At 40.8% G+C, this 21,069-nt stretch overlaps 1 protein-coding gene across 6 annotated transcripts in view; it reads right to left on the bottom strand.

The window, feature by feature from the left end:
- DCUN1D4 (defective in cullin neddylation 1 domain containing 4) overlaps window positions 1-15,739 on the bottom strand; it is a 41,297-nt gene extending 25,558 nt beyond the window's left edge. For 4 of the 6 annotated variants that reach the window (XM_084205291.1, XM_084205292.1, XM_084205293.1 and 1 more), the window contains exons 1-3: window positions 15,636-15,739; window positions 6,016-6,086; window positions 5,029-5,068 (exon numbers count right to left, since the gene is read on the bottom strand). In XM_084205291.1, the coding sequence (XP_084061417.1) occupies window positions 5,029-5,068; window positions 6,016-6,086; window positions 15,636-15,660 (136 nt within the window). In that variant the 5' untranslated portion in view covers window positions 15,661-15,739. Of the gene's footprint in view, window positions 1-5,028; window positions 5,069-6,015; window positions 6,087-14,463; window positions 14,495-15,635 lie in introns of those variants that run through there. The other 2 variants (XM_084205296.1, XM_084205295.1) reach the window with 1 other exon arrangement.
- Between the last annotated feature and the right edge of the window lie 5,330 nt (window positions 15,740-21,069).

Here is a 21,069-nt window from a genome sequence, read left to right as displayed (position 1 = left end):
CTGCAATACTTTATCTTGCAGATCAAATTTGTAAAGACTCTGCCAGTAAATATTTTTGAAAGCCTACACAGACTAAAAACACCTAAGATGACAGCAGAACTCAACAGATGGCTAGAAAGAGCCAACAGACTTTAGACACACACTGAACTTAATAAATGAAAATGGGATAGTGAACACCTCTTTATGGTAAATATGCCTTTACTTAAGTACAACCTGCAGCTATCTCAATCCTTTGAGAGCGAATAGATTGCTTTTAAGTGATTTTCTTTTAAAAAAGTAAAAATCTATTTGTGATGGACACAGGCATTGGATGCTGGTAAAATGCAAGGAATAAAAAATATACATCCCCCTCACCCCCCATAAATTTGTGAAGTTTACTGGTCAGTTGATTGTGAAAAGAAATAGGCAGTGACAAAAGAAGCAGAGCAAAAGATAAAAATAAATAAATAAATAAAAGTAAAATAAAGCAGTTATAGAACAGAGAAATCATTTTGTCAGATCTGCAACCCCATACAAACCAAAGAATTTGACTCAAGAATTCCTGCTTGGACTCTTTGCCTCCTTAAATGATAGGATGTTTTTAAGATAATTGGTGAACTAGTTTTAAAAGCTTAAACTGATCACAATTCACTACAACCCAATTTCTCCAATGACTCCTATGAAAAACTTGTACACTTTTTGGTTTGAATGTGTCTAGTTGCAGCTCTCAAAGGCACAGAAAAGGGAAGAAAAGAGACAGCTCAGAAATTGGTAAGTTTAAATGCACACATACACTGCCCTCACACACTGACAGCACACAGACACTAGGTGGACAAACATATTATAAATGCTTTCCAAGACTTAGCATCTTAATAGCTGAGGTTTGGAGCAAGCCTTCACTAGACTTTAGCTGTTGAATAATCTCTAAACTACTAAAAAACACAGTGTAAGGATTTTACTTTCAAAGCGTTTCTTTTGTTACTAAAATTGGTGTATTAAATTTGAAGGGCAGTTATAATTTCTCTCTAACAGCAGCAGAATATTTCCTTCATTTTCATATAAAGCTAAAAATTATCAATTTGGTTTTTTTATTTTGAGCTCCTGCAATTTCCTAATTTACAATACAGCTCACTAAAATGCAATATTAACCCTTCCTACACAGAGCTTTCTAATTCTAAATGTAATTTTAGGTCTAGCAGTGCACAACTAATTTCTCTCCCCAAAGGTCTGACCATCTGCAAACAAACATGCAGCTACCTCTGACTACATGCAAATTTGACAGAATTTTACTTACCAAGTGCAGTTTTGCTGATGTGATTATCTTCAAAGTTTCTCACTCCTAGGCCTCAACTCAAGATTGGCAGAACCCTCCTAATTCTGACTGGTTTTTTGACACTTGAAGCCAGCATTTGCAAGGTACAGCCTCCAAATGGCTGCTGAATAGACCACCACCAGGCAAATGCCTGTCAAGTTTAAATGCTGTTTGCCAAACATCCTATTGAATACCTCCAAATTTGCAGGAGACAAAGCTTCCAAAGGGAAGTATCAATTCAAGAGCTAAAATTCACCCTAAGAAATTTTAAATAATAAATAAAATAAAACCCACAAGGGAGGAACAGTCCTAGAATAGCAACAAAACCAGAATAAACAAAAGGAAAAAAAAGTCAATAAAGAAGAACTCTACAAGCTGTGTCCCCACGGAAATTATTTACAGGCATGGCACTTCCACCTTCTCTAGCTAAAGCCTGTAGGAATCCTGCTCTTCTGATGCTTCAGTAGAAGGATCTTCAAAGGAAAAATAATTAGAAACTGTGAATGCTGAGGCAATTGGGAAGATACAGCCGATCACTTAATAATGCAACAAGACAACCACAAGCACTGTTAACAATCATCAGTTTTCAGACACAAGATGAGAAAGCGAAGATACTCATCAAAACATTAAACAACTTGCAATCCTGTTGCAAAAGGAAAAAATAATTTCTGTCTTGAATTCCACACTACAGAATTGCTCTGGACTCAAGAGGGGCTTCTTCTCTAATCTAACAAAAGAAAAAAACAGCAGAGGCAAAAGCAATTTCTCCCCCTCCAAAGATTCATGAAGTGCAATGAAAACTTTTTTGTTGAAAAGGTTACCTCACTGTTTTGAACAGCCAGGTGACAACAAGAAGCATACTTTTAAAGACTTTTTAGTCTGGATAAGTAAATCACAATTTAATTACCAAATCATGCACAAGCTGCTAGATTTATAGTTGTAACAGAAAAACAACTAGTATTTCAAATTAATGCATATGCATACTAAAAGAAAAGGAAATTGTTTACAGAATCTAAACGCCTGCTGTTCTTACACCTACAAACAGGTGAAAAGGCAAAGCCCATGACACATTTGAAGTCTATCTTATTTTTCAGACAGATATGCATACTGAATTATAGCACATGAGACTGCAATCATTGTAGGGGACTAGAATTTTGAAACAAGATTCATCTTAGCTCTCAAATCACTGAAGGAATTTTGAAATTGCCACTTCCCTGTAGCTCATTGGTGTTTTAAGGCCTGGTTTCAGAAAGGAATCTGGCTAATACTTAGAAAAGATACAACTTGCTTCTAAGTAATTCAGATGTCCAAGACATTTTTTGTTAGCTTGCAAACAACTGCTTTGAAGTAAATGGGATATGCATTTAAAAGTTAACACTATTATTAATAAATATTAACCTGAAACTAAGATTTTTTAAAATAGCTTTTAGAAATCCCAATCCAATTTAGATATGCATACATTAAATCATCCCAAAAACCAAGTCCACAACTAATGACAATAACCCAGATAATTATGTCAGAAAATGAACAGGAATCTTTAAGAATAAGGCCTGGCCCAGAAGATTTAGCGTTAAAATAATCTCAGAACTATAAAAAACCTTGACATGGGTTTGGCAACACTCAAACCTTTTGCAACAGTTCTTAATCTGACTTTCAAATGAGTTCTAGACAGAGTCTCAAATTCACAGCACCTATTCAGTTCTATAAATTGAGCAACAAAATTAATAGGTCTTGACAACTTCTTACTGGAAAACAGAAGTTCCACAAGTTTAGACACATTGAAATCAAACAATTTTCAAAAGTAACTCTATAGATTAATGTGAGTCTCTCCAAGTAATATGTTTCAGAAGTGTCAAGTTCCAGAAACAGAAGACCTCACTGTACTATGTTCATGATGGCCAAATAGCTCCTTGCATGAGTATTTATCCTCATTTGAGTCAAATCAAACACACATTCAAGTGAACATGCCTGGAACTTATGCAAACATTTGGGCTTCATCTCTTCCTACAAGGAGACATAAAACAAGGCAGAAGCATAAGAAATAGCGGAAACAATATCTGAAGATGTGAAGGCAAACTTGCATTATCAACCTTTACTTTTGGTTCCCATTTCATATTTGTTTCTAGTTTGAAAGGTTTTACAACTATTGCAAAAAAATTGCACTCTTTACCGGGATTTTGTGCCCCAACTCATTCAACAGGCATATTTACACTTTTGAAACAGCTTAATTCAAACAACAGTGTGCAGGCAATAGGATACTGGCCTTGATGAACAGTTTTGTACTGATACTAATGGTAACAGGCTCAAGTACCTTCCAATAGAGGTAATGAGAGCACCAAGGCTGATTTCTTATACTTTATGACAGAAGTGCTAGGCAAGAGGTAAGAAAAATTCCAAATACCTCAAGTACATCAACACATACTGATTAGTGACAGAAGGGGACTACCTCAATGCTTCACAACAGGTCTTGGCAATCAAGAGTACACAAAGATTATAGAATACATTTTCATACAGGAAATCAGTATGTAGCTGTTCAGTTTAGAGCACCTGGGACACAGAGGGGAAAATTCCAAGTCTCCATCACAAGATGGGAGAGGACATCAGTTCCAAAATACACTAAAATCTCTAACTATCTTCAATTATCGGTCACAACCTCTTTTTCAGAGGCTTTTCATTTATATAATGAGCTAATTTCAAGTATCAAATCACTAACCACACTGAAGGAAAGTATTCCAGAGAAGCCTTTTGTGGCTAGGGGAAGAGTTCAAGCTTGAAACAAAGTGACCTGCTGCTGTACAGAAGAGGGTGCATAATCCCTAAGTGAGCCCCCTCCAATCCCAAGCAATGCAGTCCTATGCATCTCTTCTCATTGCTCTAGGCTAAGAGTGTGCTAGATTTTTAAGTGTGTGCCAGAAATCTCCAGGAGGAGCTGACAGCTCTCTCCACTTTTCTAAATGCTCAAGGTAACATCAGCAAATATAGTCACCACCTTAGGACAGTGAAAAAGCTTTGTGAGATGGTAGGATAGACATGGTCAGTTTTAAAGAATAGCTCTGCTGAGTGAGTGATCAGGGCTTGAAGGCAGTGAAAAAGGGGGTAAGAACTCTTGCAAAACATCCAAGTCACAAAGCTCAAATGCTGACAAATCATGAATGACAGGAAGCTGGTACCAGGCACCTGAGAAGAAGGCCTCAAAAAATGGTGACACTTCACGGAACAAAACATAGATATGAACTCAAAAATAGATAGTACTCAGACACTGACTGAAAATCTTCACAAGAAACAGAAATAACCTGCATCAGAACCAGTCCAGAAAAAAGCTGGTTGTTTGGAGCACAGCATTTAAACTTGGTCACAGGCATCACAACAGCCAGAAGAGGTCTTGCTTCTGCTCTGTTCTCACTAAAGCTCTTTCAAGACTTTAAACACTGTAAGAACATGAATATTCTCTGGCCCATCGGGCTGAGTCCCAGGAGTGAGAGAAATTTTTCATTAAGACTTCTAAACTAAGAGAAAGTAAAATTACAGATACTGCTGATACCTGTTCAAGTCCTTCATCATTCGATAAATTAAAAGCACAAACACCTATTTTGAAAAAAACTAAGAAACCCAGGCACTTGTTTCCTAAAACTCCTTTAGCCTTCTAAAATATCATTTTCAGTTATGTTAGAGAGACTTGTTTAATAAAGTGTGTTTAAACTGTTTCAATCTATTTTTACTCCATCCCTATTAAATACCTGTCTGGTGATCGTCTTGACCAACGTCCTCTGTCAGATTCTGCAAGAAACAGGAATGACACAGTTAAACAAGACAGTGATCTTCATTCTTCTGTACTATTTTTAACTTTTACTTGACATTAATATTCATCCTAATTACTTAAGGATCATCTACCTAAGACTGTAGACTTTGCATTTTCAGCTCATATTTACCTAAAAAGTCACACTTGCAAATTTACCTAAAAAGTTCAAGTAAATTAAATTTGATATATATTTTTGAAGTTTTTTCAATCAAAAACATATCAAATTATTCCAAGAGTGGAAAAAACTACTCATCAGGTGGGGAATTGACATCATTTCACTGAATAATTCCACCAATAAATGTGGCATTAGAAAGACTGAATTTACCACTTAGCACAGAAATGGCTTTGCTTAAGGATAAACATACATATGCGTTCTAAAGAAAACTGATTAAAAGCCAACTGAAACCTTGGAAACAAGTTTACCCCCTTCTTCAGGCAGGGTCTTTTCCACTAAATTTGCAGTGTACCCACAGAAGACGTATCACCATTTCCAGCTATGGTTGCAGTAAAGCAAATGTAAATACACAGCACATAAGCAAGAAGAGTCTTCACAGAAACCATGTTTCATTTTTTCCATGGGTGTAAAAGGACAGCTTGCTCATTCAATATGTTTTGCAGACGAACTGCAAGAAACTGCGTAACTATGATGATTACCATCACTTCATGTATCCAAGAAAGCTTCTTGTATGAGGCAACATCTAAATCCAATGTTCAAACAAAGTTCAAACTCCACTCTGACCTCTGGAGTATAATCTTTCACCTTTTACTAATACTGCTTATCTCTCCACCAGTTCAAACCCAACATCCTTTCATACAACAAGGCAGTTATAATTTTTAGAAGTGTAATCACTTAATGATTTCAATCATGAAATATTCTGGACCAAAGCCCTAGCTATTCTGCAAAGAGAAAATGGCAAGTCATTACCAGCCTATTGAGGGTGTGGTAAATCTTGTGAATATTTGCCAGCGTTGATAGATGAGAATTCAGTTGAAAATCTAGACGGAAGGAAAAAAAAGGGTTTTAAATTTCTGGTTTCCAAATGCAGCAGTCATGATCTTCCTACATTCTGGCTATTTAATAAAATCATCACAGAACTACAAACTAAGTAATCTCAACTTTTTCAGCACTGACATTTTCAACACTTGAGTAGAACAACTGAAAGCTACAAAAAGATATCCTATGTATGTATTTTTCTTAAGGCATGGATGACCCTCAGCAGAAAAGAAGTATAGCTAACTGTAGCTGAATAAAAAAAAAAAAATTACAGCTTGTTTTTTCCCTTGATATTGGGAATCATTGTAACTTCCATGTTACCAGGTCCTTCTGTTTCATCTATTCCAAAACCAAGTTAAATACCACGTAACATTCCAAAATCATTAATAAAAATCCTAGTTCTTAAAAAAATCTGATTTTATCAATACACGTGTACTTGCCTTTATACTAATGTCCTTGCAAAAATAAGTCACTAGAATACATTTGCACAGTTGAAACATGGCTTTTTAATAACAAACCAAAGGTTACAATACAGCAGCTGTTAAAACAAGAGCCAAAAAAACTGATAATGAAATATTCTGACACTTCTTGGAAGAAGCCATAGCATAGATGTTAATTTTGCTTCCACACTCCAAAATATAGAACACTTGAGTTTGCTTCAGTTGCTAAAGAGCAAGAAACTAATTTTTCTCTATTCTTTTGAATTCCCTATTTTTGCTAGGAATGTGGCAAGAACAAAACTGGAAAGTAAGTAATTTACAAAAGAACAGTTGAGATCCAGTTAGACAGCAGGCAAACCAAAAAGAATCTCAGAAACTGAACACAAACCAGCCAAGAGGGCTTAAAGACAGCCAACTACTACAGAGTATCTCCATTTAAGCTAAAAATAAATTTGTTACCCCACTAGAACTCATGTGCCAAAACACTCTAGAGAAATGTACTGTATGATAAGCAAAGTATTCCAAGCAAACTTCTATATGTGAAAAGCTTCTGTATGCGCCTAGCATCACTACCCAGCTAATGCACTAAAGCATTTCTAATATGAGATTTAAATTGGCTTTGCCCAGCAGCTGATGCAAGAAACAAATAAGGTCAAAAAAATAATTCCCTTATTTCCATCCAGAGCATTTCAGAGGAATGCTCTCAAGATACACTTAAGATGACCCAGATAAACAAGAGTTCATCATTAAACATCCGACTGCCAAGTCAGTGAAGCACATTGCTATGAAGTTAACAAGTGGAACTGAAGAAACTGCCTGCTCTAAGTGAACTTGTTACACACATCACTGTAGAATTCTCTTGTCACAGTGAATGAAAAAAAAAAAAAATCAAAAGATACTCTGGCTAACATCATGAATAAAATGTATCATTCCTAAAAGAATCTTTTAATTAACTGCCTATTTCTTAAGGTGCTGTCCCCAATCCACCACAGCAATACAACTGCTCTAAGTCAGAAGCACCAGAGATGGAATTTCCAGCTTTAGTTAACCTCATATATACAAAGTCAAAGACAATCCAGATCTTCTTAGCAAGCTACCTTGAACAGGGTGCTGGAGTTTTTCCTGCATTAAGAGCTCAATAAAGTTCCATTTTTACTAGTCAAACAATACTGAACAGAACCATTCTGCAAGAAAAAAATATACTTGAGTTTCTTAGTCAATCATCAATTCAATATAAAGCAATGAGAAAAAACAAAAGGAGAGGGGGCAAACAGGGATGAGGACAACAGGGAACATAAAATCCATTCTGAGGAGGGCAAGATTAAAAGATAAGATTTGATTTGTTAACTGGCAAATCAAATTAAGCTTTCTGGAATACGAATTTTACAGTTTCCCTTGCTGCTTAGCCTAAAATCCACAAAGAACATAAGTGGTTAGAGAAACCTGTTATATCTGGAGGTAAGAAGCTGGGAACACTAAGCAAATATTTATTTATTCTAATCTACTATTAACTTTAGATAGCACTCTTAAAATCATTGAAAAAATGCTCTAACATTAGGATTATATATATAGGTATCACCTTTGAAACAAAACATTCCTAGGCACTTTAAAACACATAGTTCATGCCAGTATGTTTTACATGTCCACTGGAAATATCTGTACAATTTTAAGCTGCTGCTTCAGAAATAGGATCCATAATTATGATGGACTTAGCAGGGTTATACAAATATATTTTCCAGTTCTAATACAAGAGATATCACACCATTCACCATTTGAATATGAAGGACCAGAGTCCAAAGTTTTCTTGCTTTCACAGGGGAAGCTTGCACAGTGTAGGGATACTACTTAAAACTGAAAACAGGTTTCTTTTACAGTTATAAAAGCAAATGCAAGGAGCACCCATTAAATTAGGGAAATTAAATTACAGTTTATTTATTCTCTGAATTGGCCAGTGAGTCAGTGTTTGCTTTATCTATATTTCAAGAATGATATACAAAGTATCCTATGCCCCTGTGAAAAAGCCTATTTTGAAAAAAAATGGTTTTCTTAAGCAACAAAATCCAAAAACTAACACCTCCCATGCTCAAATAACATTATCTGCGAAATTAGCAAAAATAGCACTGATCAACAGTGGTCAAGATGGCAAGCAATTGGACAGCTGGTTGCAGCTGTATTCTTTAGGAACACACTCTCTCCTCTCCACTTCCCTAACGTTCCACACGTGCTTATGTAGCCTCCAAAGTTGTGCCTGCTGATCCCCTTGGTCAGCCCACTACACTTGAAGCTTATCCACAGAATAAATAAACACTGCCATCCCAGTGCTCTGAATCAGATCACCAAGGAGCTGCAACACCAGCTGAGTTAGAGGAAGAAACAGGAAAGGTCTTCCAAAGTGGGAGTACAACAGTCTCTTGTGGCAGCAGCAATGTGTTCCATAAATGCACCTGTCCCTCCCAGCGCCACCACGAGAGGAGCGACACATCACACGAAGCTGCACACTCCACAGCTGCTTGTATGAGCTTGACACAAATAATGCCCCCATGTGTCAAGCTGCTTTTCACCTGAAGACATGAGTTTCAAAGCACATGAATTGGTTTGAACTTTTTTTTCCTACAGAAACTGCATCTGGGGTCCTTAGCACAGGAAAGACGTGGACCTGTTGGAGTAAGGTCACAAAGGACAACTGGAGGAACACCTCTCCCATGAAGAAAGGCTGAGAGCTAGGGCTGTTCAGTGGGGAGAACAAAAGACTGCAGGGAGATCTCATACCGCTTCAAGTGCACTTAGAGTACTTTAAGGGGACTTTCAAGAAAGCTGGAGAGGGACTTTCCAGAAGAGCACGTGACAGGACAAGGAGGAATGGCTTCAAACTGAGAGTAGGTTTAGATTAGATATTAGTAAGAAATTCTTTACTGTGAGGGTGGTGAGACCTTAGCACAGGCTGTCCAAAGAAGCTGTGGATGGCTGGATGGGGCTCTGTGCAACCTGGTCTTGGTAGAAGGTACTGGTACCCATGGCAGGGGGATTGGAACTAGATTATCTTTCAGGTCCCTTCCAATTCAAGCCATTCTGAGATTCTGACATACCACACAGTTTATTGACCTCGAATCAGAAGAAGGAAATCTGCTTGCTTTGTAAATAGTGAAAGATGATATGTGTAAAGTTTGCTGTGACCTTAAGGGGTGTATGTCAAACAAGCATACGTATTTTGTTGATTAAATTATTTTTCATGCAAAAGATAGCTGATCTTCAGTGAGGTCTGAAGCAATGAAAATTCCAAATGGTATTAAAAATTTGGCAGTAATTCAGAATGTAATGGCTAAAAAAAAAAATCTGATAAAATAATTGCAAATCCAGAACGCAGAAAGGAAAGAAATGACAGAGACAACCTAGTTTCATGGAATTTAAACGTTGTCTGCAGTGTGTGATTAACACAATGTTAAGAGTTAAAGGCTGAGTTAGTCAATTAGTCACAATCATATACAATTGAAAATTAAAAAGAAAACAGTTTAAAAATAATTTTTAGAATATTACAGGTTAAGGTTTAAACTATGGACCTGAGAGTTACAGAGAAGTAAAAGAAACAAGAGCTAGCTGGGCTTGCTTCAATAACAAACTAGAGAAAAAACATTCTACACCCTCTCACTAATGCAGACATGAAATACAGTACAGAAAACCAAAAAACTCCATGTATCTTAACTATAAGCAAGGTATACAGATAAACTGGACTCAAATACTCTACTTTCCTATCTGAAATGAAAAAACTTTAAAGGTCAAATCCCAACTTTGAATTTTTTTATCAGAAGGAGCAATGTGTTGCCAAACTATTTGAATGAACATCTGAATACCCACCCCCCCAAAAAAACAAACAAACAAACAAAAAAGAAAAACCCACAACGAAAGTACCTGCCTGAACAAAACCTTTAACTTAGTTGCTGCTGTGGAAATTTAAAGCTTGGACAAAACACAGCTACAAGGTGCAGTAAAATCTATTAAAAACCTAGTAAGAAATTAACAATAGTAATAAATGAGATCAGCTGACTTCAAGTTTCCTTTAAAATGCTAATTTTTTTAAGCAAATAGAAAACCTATACAAAATCTCACTTTAACAGCATGTCTGAAATAGTTACCCCTAAGAGATATGCCATATATACAATATTAAAATTTAAATTTAGGCATAGCAGTAGTAATAACATAGTAGTAATTCTTATTACTGCTAAGATACAGCTTGTAAAATTCCCAGAAAAAAAAATTAACAGAAAGCACACATCAGGCAAACTCACAGCTAAAAATTAAAATAGCATGCTTAGGCTTTTATTCAATTGTTTTCCTTGCTTTCCAGTAACAGAGATGGAAAAAAAAACTTGTAATAATAGTTCAAAGTTCTGTTGTCTTAGTTAGCTTTAAATAAACTTTGCTTACTCAAAAAAGAATCATTAAATCTTCTACAAAATATACCATTTTATAGTCTGTAGTCTACTTACAGAATTATCCTAACAGCAATAAAATTTATATTGACGAACAATGAATTGATTAATGAATTTAGAAGTTCAGATCTGAAAGCTACATTTCGTGAAAGCCCTCAACACTCATGTTCAAGAAGCAAAATTTTTGTATTCATTACTAAATATAGAAGGCAAAAGAAAAATGTACATCAGTCTTACTTACACAAAAACTTAACAACACACCTGAAGACTGAGAATCCCAAACTGCAGCACACAGCAGACAGGAGCTGACTCTGCATTCCTGTCAAAGACAGGACTGAAAATCTATTTCCAGTGTGTCTGTAGCTGTATCCCTGCAGGCAGTGACACCCTATACCAGGGCCAACCTGCAGAAGAATCCTTTCTCCCAGTCCATCATGGGACAACAAGCCTTGGGTCAAGGGAGGCAGAGAACAGGCTTGAAAAGCAGGGTCTCCCTTGATTTTGTGTGGTCAAATAAAGGGCATGATTCAGAAAGTAAGGAAAACAGAAGTGAGTTCCAGCTTGGAAAGTAAGGACAGGGAATTAGATGGGATGATCCAACCTATCTGGAGGAGTAACAGGACCTAGCCATTAAAGCTGAAGATTTGATACTGCAGAATGTTTCTCCTGCCCGCCTGCACCCAGAACGGCACCAAGCTCAGAGCTACTGCTGACACTAGCAGTATCCAAAATCCACAGTTGCAAATTTGTGTAAATTTTGCAAACACAACAGCCTAAAATGTTCTGAAGCAAAACACAGACTTAAGCTAGTAAATAAAAAACCCTATAGAAAACCCAAAGCCAAGCAACAAAATATGGTAGGAGTTACTATATGAACTCTAAAATCATTTAAAGGTAAACATTCACATTCAACTCTAAACATCGGTATTAACACTCAGAATGACTACTGCAAAAAAATATTTTAAAATCACTGCATGCTACATAGATAGGAAAAAGCATAAATCTTTTTTGCCCCCATAGGAACAAATATTTATTCTGCCTAGGTGTTTTTGGAGTATCCTAATCTGAAGGCTTGTTTAAAAAAAGATCTACAGCAGTTTAAAGTTAATTGAGAATTTTAGAGCAATTTAAGCAGTGCAAAATTTGTGTAACTGCTACTTTAGTTTGAATACATTTCCATGACCTTAAATTGAACAAACAAGAGCTAGGCTAATTCTCCTATACTAACATATAGGATAAAATACTCTGCACAACTGGCTCATGGCAGGATTTGGGTTTGCCTGGGAGGGGGTGATTCTGGTTGGGTGTTTTGGGCTATATAGCAAAGACCTAACACTAAGTGGGCTTCTGGTGCAAAACATCTGCTTCCATTGATGGAAAGTGCTCATCCACTTTAACACTTATTCCACCATCAGATTAATTCAAACAAGTGTCAGTGAGCTAGTTTTGCATCATTGGCTGCCATCACCTGAGAGCTGTTTGCAAGCATTACTCTTAACTTCATGCCAGGTGTCATCTGGCATCCTACGAAGGGCTTTAGCTAATACAAACTTTGTATGTTGAGCTCTAGCTAATTCAGGAGAAACGCAACCCTGTCAAGCACCTGCTACGAGGGTATCCAGCACCATGCACACGTGGTATGTGGCTCACCATGGAGCTGCAACAGCCTAGGAAGAGCTGTGCCAGTCAAAAGCATTCCTGTCCCAGCTGCTTGCTTCTTCCTCCCTGCCAAAATTTACTGACCCCACAGCTCTGCCAGCAGGACAGACAGGCCATGGTCATAGTCCCTAACCCACTTCAGGCAAGAAATCAACCTGTCAGTTTAGACAACTTAAGGAGGTGGCAAGAGCTAACCCAGGTACATTTGACTGAGTGGATTAGAGAGTGCTCCTACAAACCACTTTACCAACAGAGCAAGGGAAGCAGTAATCTACAGTTAATGAGCAGTAATGAGCAGCAGACCCAGCCCCAGTCTGTGCAGTGACACATCTGCATCAAGTGTGCCACACCAGTCAGTTCCCCAGGACGAGCTAAAGCCTTGCAGCTCTAACTCTATATAAATATATATAACCATTTATATACACACAATTTTATATGTATATACACACGCCCCCCCCACTGAATGAACTGGTAGTTGTTTCCATCTCTTTATGAGCCAAAAGTGAAAATTCTGTTTAACATCAGACCATGATTCTAAATAAAACAATTTAATTGGGCAGTACAACAAAAATGCTGGCACATATAAATTAAGGGTTCTGCTTCAAGCCCTTGTTAAGTAGCCTTACTTCCTGTAGAAGAAATAACCACATTATTAAATGCTCTAATATTTAAACTGGATACAAGAGATGAACACTTTCACAGGATGTACTGTACTTCCTAATGCTAGGCTTTTTGGCAAGCCCAAGACAGACAAATTAAGCGAGTTATCTTCTTCTGCTTGAAGACACAAACAAAACTAGGAACTAATGCTTTGAAAAAGCCCAAAGTCTTTGCTTTCAATACCTGCAAAGAAAGTGTGGGAGGAGGGGAATTAAAGAAAACACGGGATTAATAATTCACTAAGAGCACAAAAAGTACTCAGACAAAAATAAATTTAAATGAAGTGCTGCAATTACACAAATAAGAGCTCACCCTGATACAACAGAATGAAGAGAAGCAGTAAAAAAAACTTTACCTGCCTAATTCAACCTATTACGTAGTCTTATACAGAGAAGGCTTTTCCAATTATAGCTACAGGAAGAAACTTTTAAGCAAACATCTTGAAATAGAAAAAAATGAAAGCTGATTTCCTTATATAAAGGTGTGTATTCAGAAAGTAAAACTGAGATTGAGCAAAAACATATTAATGGAGTTTATATCATAAAACCAGATAAGGATCTAAAAAAGATCAAAAAGGTGCCTCAAAATAAACCTTCAGCCAAGAGACTACCATAAGCCAGCTTCTGTATGTGCAAAACTATGCTATGAACATTTCTTACTTCAAGCATTTAGATCAATAAAAAAACTCAACCACTATGAAGCTACAGATAATGAAATTAGTTAATTTAGGAAAAAAATATCTATTTAAAAAAACACATATATAACCTAAAAAAAAAAATTTTGCAGGTGTAAGATCTGATCACTCCACAGCACGTTTTTAATGAAAAGCCAGTAACAGCTGAAGGCTGAGGAAGACTACTCTTACTGTTTTCTGAAGTAGAATTGAAATTTAAAAGATTTTAAAATTACTAGGCTGCCTAATCATCCTACATGAGCGAGCCCTGGAATATTTGTGACTGTAACTCACACGTGTATATAATGAAGACCTGCATTTTTTTTGACAGGGCACATGACAAAAGACACTGAACAGAAGGCATTTTCTAGAATAATTATGCTTCCATTTTTAATATGAGGCAATCATTCCTGCTTTAATGGCAGCCTTCACCACCAACACATAATGACCCCTAAATATAAAGGTAAAATAAACCAGAACCACTAAAAAATTATATAATCTTATGAGTTAGAGCCTTTACCAGGCTGCCCCTGTACGAGATTTTCTTCTGAGAGACACAGGAGGATTCAAGAAAATCCAGGCATTATGCAGCATTTCTTTCCACCACTGCTTTCAGGACTTCGTCCAAAAGTCGGACCATCATTCATTAACGCATGATCAAAGCTTCAATTTTCATTATCTTTCCCACAATCAAGTTCTACACTAATCAAGCATCTCGGAGCTGCAAATCCTTTCGCAGTGAGAACACGTTCCTGGGAGATTTCACAGGGACGTCGTGCAGCAGGACAGCTTTGTGCTCGGGACGACAACCAGGTCTCTCCAGCGGACGGCGCCTACCCCTGAACCCCGGCCACCCCACGGCCACGCAGATGCGTGATCCCCCGCACCAAGCAACCCGTCTACAGCAGGCGGTCCCTGCTGCTCAGAACGCACAGCCAGAAACTCTATTGCGGAGACAAAGCCCTCGCTACATCCTCCAAAACGGGTGGCACGATGCCCCCGCGTTCTCCACGGCGGCCGGGCGGGGACGGCAGGTCTGGCCGGGGGTCCGCGGGCAGCGCGCCGCGCCGCCGCAAGGCCCGCTGGGAGTTGTAGTCCGCCCGGCCACCTCCCGCCACCCCGTTGCGTGGGGCCGCCGCCGCAGGGACTCCACCTCCCACCATGCGCCGCGGCTCCAGTCCCCCGCACAAGCAGCCCGGTTCTCCCGCACCGGCCCGGCGGAACCCGCTGAATTCACCCCCGCCCGTCTTCCCTTACACACGCAGCTCCGCGGCCCTCGCTCCCCTAAGCAATCCCGGCTCTCTCACAGCCGGCCACGAGGGCCGGCCGCAGCCTCACCCGCTCACCAGCTGGGATGGGCAAACTGCGTCACACCCTCTAAGCGCTCCCGGCCCTCTCTTGTGCGGCTGCCCCCGCCCGCTCCCGCCCCCGCCCCCCGGGGGAGCGCGCCGAGAACCACGGGGCTCCCACTGACCCGCGAGGGCCCCACCGCCAGGCACGCACACAGCGCCCCGCTCCGCGGCGGTCCCGCACCCGCGGGCCTGAACCCTTCCCCAGCATCGGGGGTCCCGGTGGCGCGCTCGGCCAAGCCTCACGGGTCAGAGGCAAGAGAAGCCACCCCCAGCCTGGCGGTTCTTTCGGTCGGGCAGCGGGGCGAGCGGCGGGCCCGGGCCCGGCCCCGGCGCTACTCACTGACAGCGGCGGCATCCGAGTGCATTTTCGTGCAGCGCTGCACACGCTGCCGGCCCGGCCCGGCTCCTGCCCTGCTCCCAATCCAGAGCCTGGGCACGGACAGCCCGCCCCGCCCACCACCCGCGCCCATTGGTCCGCGCTGCCGGGGGATGCAGCGAACCTCGCCCTCTTACTGGGTGATACTACTGCCAGTCTCCCCCCGCCTGCCCCGCACTACCGCCCCGGTCTCCCATTGGGCAGAAGGCCGAGCCGACTGCGCCCCTCTCTGCTCTGACTGGGCCCTGGCGCTGCCAGTTTTTCCCGGCCTTTAAAGCGCGTGCAAAGAGCACCACTTTGTGTCACTCGCGGCGCTGATTGGCTACGGGGACCAAGGGCCGCGCCCATGCACTGATGCGATTGGCTGAGCTGGGGAAGAGGGCGTGGTCTGTGGGGCTGGCCCGCCCTCCAGGGGCCGCGGGCGGCGGGCGGGGAGTGCTCGGGCCGGGGGGGCCGGACTGCGGCACCTTCCCGTCGCTCCGTGATCCCCACGTGGTGCGGCCAAATCACCGGCTAGCCTGGAACGATTTCCTTATTTCTTCCATCTCCCTCTTCCAAAGGAGAAAAATGGCAAGCTGCCAACGCCAGCCGAACGCGCACAAGTGTCAGGTCAATGTTACGGCAGCGGCAGGATGGGCGGTGGGGAAACCTGGGGCCGCCAAGAGTGCTCCTTGCGGGACGATGGCAGCGGCTCCTGCCCTGGGTATTGTTCCCGATCCTAGAAATGTAGGGCGGGGAGCCACCCTCCTTTCCCTGCCCTTGCACGAAGAGGTCGCCGTTCCTGAGCCGGGGAGGAAGGCACCCTGCCGGTCATTGCTGCTTAGCATGCGAGCGCAGCATCCCGGGGCGTTGCAGCGGTGAGTGCCGGCCCTGGCGCCTCCCGCCGCTGAAACACTGATGCTAGAGACTGCTAGAGCAGCGTCTGTGCACAGGGCAGGATCAGAAGGAACTGAGTAAGGAAAAAACCCTCCCGCAAAAAAGGTTAAGTTAAAAGAAAGTCAAGGACTACGAAACTGAATTAGTGCCGGATTAAAGGTTATTGTCCTTCTGGACTGATGCACTAACATACAGTCCTGAATTAACTGATCACAGGCCTGTTTGTGTTTGGGGTTTTTTGTAAGCTTTGCCTTACTCAGTGAGTCAGAATGTGCAAGTGCAGATGATTTCTTTTGATTGTTTTCCGCTGCCTGTTTTACAGAGAAGAGGGTGGAGTCCACAAGAAAATGAATCCACTTTTCAAAAGCCATGTACTAAAACCCATGTCAGAGCAATGAAATCTCACATTATTTGAAATTCTTACTTACTCACTAACTCGTTGAAATTATTTCTGTAGAATTTCCTGCCTGTATCTCAAGATATTTTCCTGTTTTCACCATCTTTTCTTGAGCTCGGTTGGTGTTAATAACATTAAATTTGGAGTTCAGTCCCCATATGAACCATTTACTTGAGACCTGGACTCTGTGATCCTTGTGAGTCCCTTCCAATTCAGAATATTCTGTGTTTCTGTGAAACCTCTGCAAAAAATATATCATTATAAAACAATGGTTTCACTTCTTTGGTAGTTCTATAACATCCCACATGCCAGACATTCACATTAGTATGTGTCATCCCAAGTTCTTATGCCCAATAGGGGCACCATTGAGTAGCAGTTCATCTGATCTAATTCTGGTTTAAGAGGAACAATTCCTTTAGGGGTGTCTGTTTGTTCACTTGACCATAAAAAGCATGCAGGCTGCTAGTTCAGACTAAAAACATTCAAAAAGAAAACTTCTTCCATGCTTTACAAAGCTGTAAATTGATACAGATGTAAAGAAAGGTGGCACAGAAAAACGCTTTTTGGTTGTAGCTGAAGACACAAAGTTTTGTACTTCCCCCATTTATATTAGTCTAAAATGAAATATAATACTTGGCCTTCAAAGTATTTCCTTAGACTACAGCTTCTGTAACTACTTTCATTCTAAATTGTAAAGCAAATAGGTTTGACAAGCAAAATTTCCATATATTTTTGAATGCACAAGTATAATCCATGACCCTTAAAAACAAGATCTGCAAAGAAATCCATAGGGATGTTTTCTTAGCTTCTGCCTGCTAAACAGGGGATTCATGCATCAGCCAGAAGAAGCCTGCCCCATGAAAACAAGGCCCATTAAAACATGCACCTTCATTCCAGCCTCAAGAAGTTATAAATAATCCCCTTTGTTACCACTAGCTGTAAACCACTATGGAGGACTCCAAGCCAACAGATGCTACAAAATCAGACCTGTATTTCCTTTCTAAAGCCAGAGTTTATAAAATGCAGAAGTACTTCACTTTACATAGAGCAGATAAACAGGTCATTGCTGATCAATCGTTGTATTGGGTGGCTTGCCAAGGTTCTGATAGCAGAAGGATTACAGGAGTGGCTTCTGGGAGAAGCTGCTAGAAACTTCCCCTGTGTCTGACAGAGCCAAGGCCAGATAGCTCCAAGACAGACAAATCAGTGATGGGGTAATGCCTGTGTGGTAACATATTTAAGAAGGAGAAAAAAAGTTAATGCACAGATGTAATCATGGCCAGAGAAGTGGGGAGTAAGGACATGTGAGAAAAACAGCTCTGCAGGCAGCACGGTCAGTAAGGGAGGGGGAAGAGCTGCTCCGGGTGGCAGAACTGATATTCCCCTGCAGGCTGTGGTGGAGCCCGTGGAGCTCCACAGGGATGCAGCCATCCACTACACAGCCTGTGGAGGACCCCACACTGCAGCAGGCAGATGCCCAAAAGAAAGGTGTGGGAAGCCCACAATGGATCAGGGTCCTGAGAGGACTTGTGAGCCTGTGGAAGATCCATGCTGGAGCAGCCTGTTCCTGAAGGACTGCACCCTGTGGGAGAGTGGCCCATGTTGGAGCAGTTCATGAGGAACTGCAACTCATGGGAAGAAGTCAGCTTGGAGTAGTTTGTATAGGACTGTCTCCCGTGGGAGGGACCCCACACTGGAGCAGCTGAAGGACTCCTCTCCCTGAGGAGAAAGCAGCAGCAGAAACAACACATGATGAACTGACCATAACCCCCATTCCCCATTTCCCTGAGCCACTGTGTGGGAGGAGTAGAAAACTGGGAATAAAGTTAAGGCCAGAAAGAAGGGAGGGGCAGGGGAAAGGTGCTTCTAAGATTTGTTTTACTTTTCATTGTCCTGCTCTGATTTTGATTGGCAATAAATTCAATTAATTTCCCTGAGTCAAGTCTTTTGCCCATGACACTGACTGGTGAGTGATCTCTCCCTGTTCTTATCACAACCTACAGGTCTTTCATTATATTTTCTCTCCCCTCTCCAGTTGCACAGGGGAGTGATAAAGTGGCTTTGGTGGGCATCTGGCATCTAGCCAGGGTGGAACCACCACATGGACTGAGACAGCTTAAGCAGTTACAACATTAGTGTCTTAATACTAACACTCCTGGCATCCTTTATTTTGTGCCAATGCAATCACTTGAACAGCTAAATAGCAAGGTAGGTCAAAGAGCAAGGCTGTCCTCAATGCTCCCAAAATGCAAAAAATCTCAAAACAAAACAAACTTCTTAACACTTCTTTAAGTTTTCTTTGTTTGTTTTCCCAGCCAGCTGAATATCCAGATCTGGCTTAGTACACGTATGTGTAAGTGTTCCCATCGATGCACAGGAGAGGAATAACAAACCACAGAAGTGAAGAGTGGCAGTAAATGCATCTGCCAGTTTGCACACTCTTAGATCAACTATGGAACTGCAGACTTCTTTTCTTTTTTTCCTGAAAAAGACTGCCATTGTTTGCTTTTTTTTATGTTTGCACTGCTTTTTTTAATTGATAGCTAAAATGGCGAGCACATTAAAAAAAATTCTTTAATTGTAGACTGTGAAAAATACTGGGTAACAAGAGAAAGAGGAGCCATTTACCTAGTTGTATCTTCTTCACTATCAGAAACAGGGCAGATGTGTCTGAGAAAGAATTTCCAAAAGGAAACTCTATATCCAAATGATATCAGGCTCCAGACTGCTAAAGCCATTTTATCTCTTGAATACTTTAATTCATCTTGCTTTGCTTAGAAACAAGCTTGAAAGTTAATTTTAGGCACCAGAACCACACAGCATGCTGTGTTTTACAAGTCAGAGGGGAAAGAAAATTGTATTAAAAAAAAAAAACATTACAAAGAAGAATTTGCTGAACATAAAGAAAGCAGATAAAGCAGTAACAAAGCACAGTGCAGGGTATTGTAAGAAAATAAACAGAGTGCATACAAGAAGCCCAGCAATCACAGTTCCAAAACATTTGCAGATATGAAGAGGTAACTACTACCCAAGTCAACACATACTTGTGTAATGCTTCTGAAAAGATTTTTCACCCTCAGAGTTACAATAAAAAAAAACTAATATCTGTGAGTTATTCCTGCTTGGTATCAGCAAACTGTACCAATTAGGGACAAAAGAGGACCTCAAGTGGCAGAAAGCAGAGCTGCAGATTATATGAACTGCTTCAAAGCACTACTCATAAAAGAGTTCAGCTCATTTTAATGTCCCTGTCCCATGGACCCGCACTGTGTTCCCTGTTGAAGTGAAAAGGTCTGTTCTCTAACACTTGCTCCACAAGTACATTACTTTGGCCCAAAGGTCCTTCTGTGACATCCTGCAAACAAGTGTCATTTTACATACATGAGAAAAATCATGTTGCAGGGCTGTTGATACCTAAATTCTTGCATTCCAGTTACAGGGATTTTTTTCAGCTTCGGTTTTAAATTTTACATTCTCTTCATTCATCATGAGGCAACTCTAAGCAGCCAAGCTTGAGAGCAGCTAAGAATTTCTTCCTGAACCCAAAACAGCCAGCATCCCCCTCTGGGGCAACAAAGCTCCCTCACTATCAGCAGAGGACCATGAATATTCTCAGTGTTCTGTTCCAGTGAGACAGGTGGGAACTGGTTACCTGTACACTTAAGCTGCAACAACTTGTTCCAATAACATCAAGTCTGGTTCAAAACCAAAGGGTGAGTCCAACTTTTGCTCAGCTTGTAGCTGCAACACTGTTTTTGAAAATGGGAAATAACAGTTTCAGGTTTTTCTTCAAGCCCAAGAGGTTTGAACGGCAGCTCCCAGGTTTTGGAGTGCCCTGTGGCACTCCTGTGCTTGAGCCAAGGCAGGAATATATATGTAAGGGGAGACTGGAGTCTCCACCTGCTGAAGAATCCAGAACTCTCAGAAGTTGCTCTGATATATGTTACCTGGAGTTCTTTTTTATTCCAAGATACACACTGATAGGCCCCTGATGTACTGCTGTCTCTTCCTGTACATTCCTACAAACTTCAGCAGACCTGCCCAGAATTTCAGAGGACGGGATTTGGAGTACAACAGAATGCACTATTTAGAAGTCAGGTATATGTAATCTAGACCCTTTAGCAC

The sequence above is a fragment of the Fringilla coelebs genome (assembly GCF_963513975.1).
Source record: "Fringilla coelebs genome assembly, chromosome: 4".
Classification (NCBI taxonomy): Eukaryota; Metazoa; Chordata; class Aves; order Passeriformes; family Fringillidae; genus Fringilla; species Fringilla coelebs.
This window is presented reverse-complemented; position numbering and strand designations above follow the sequence as displayed.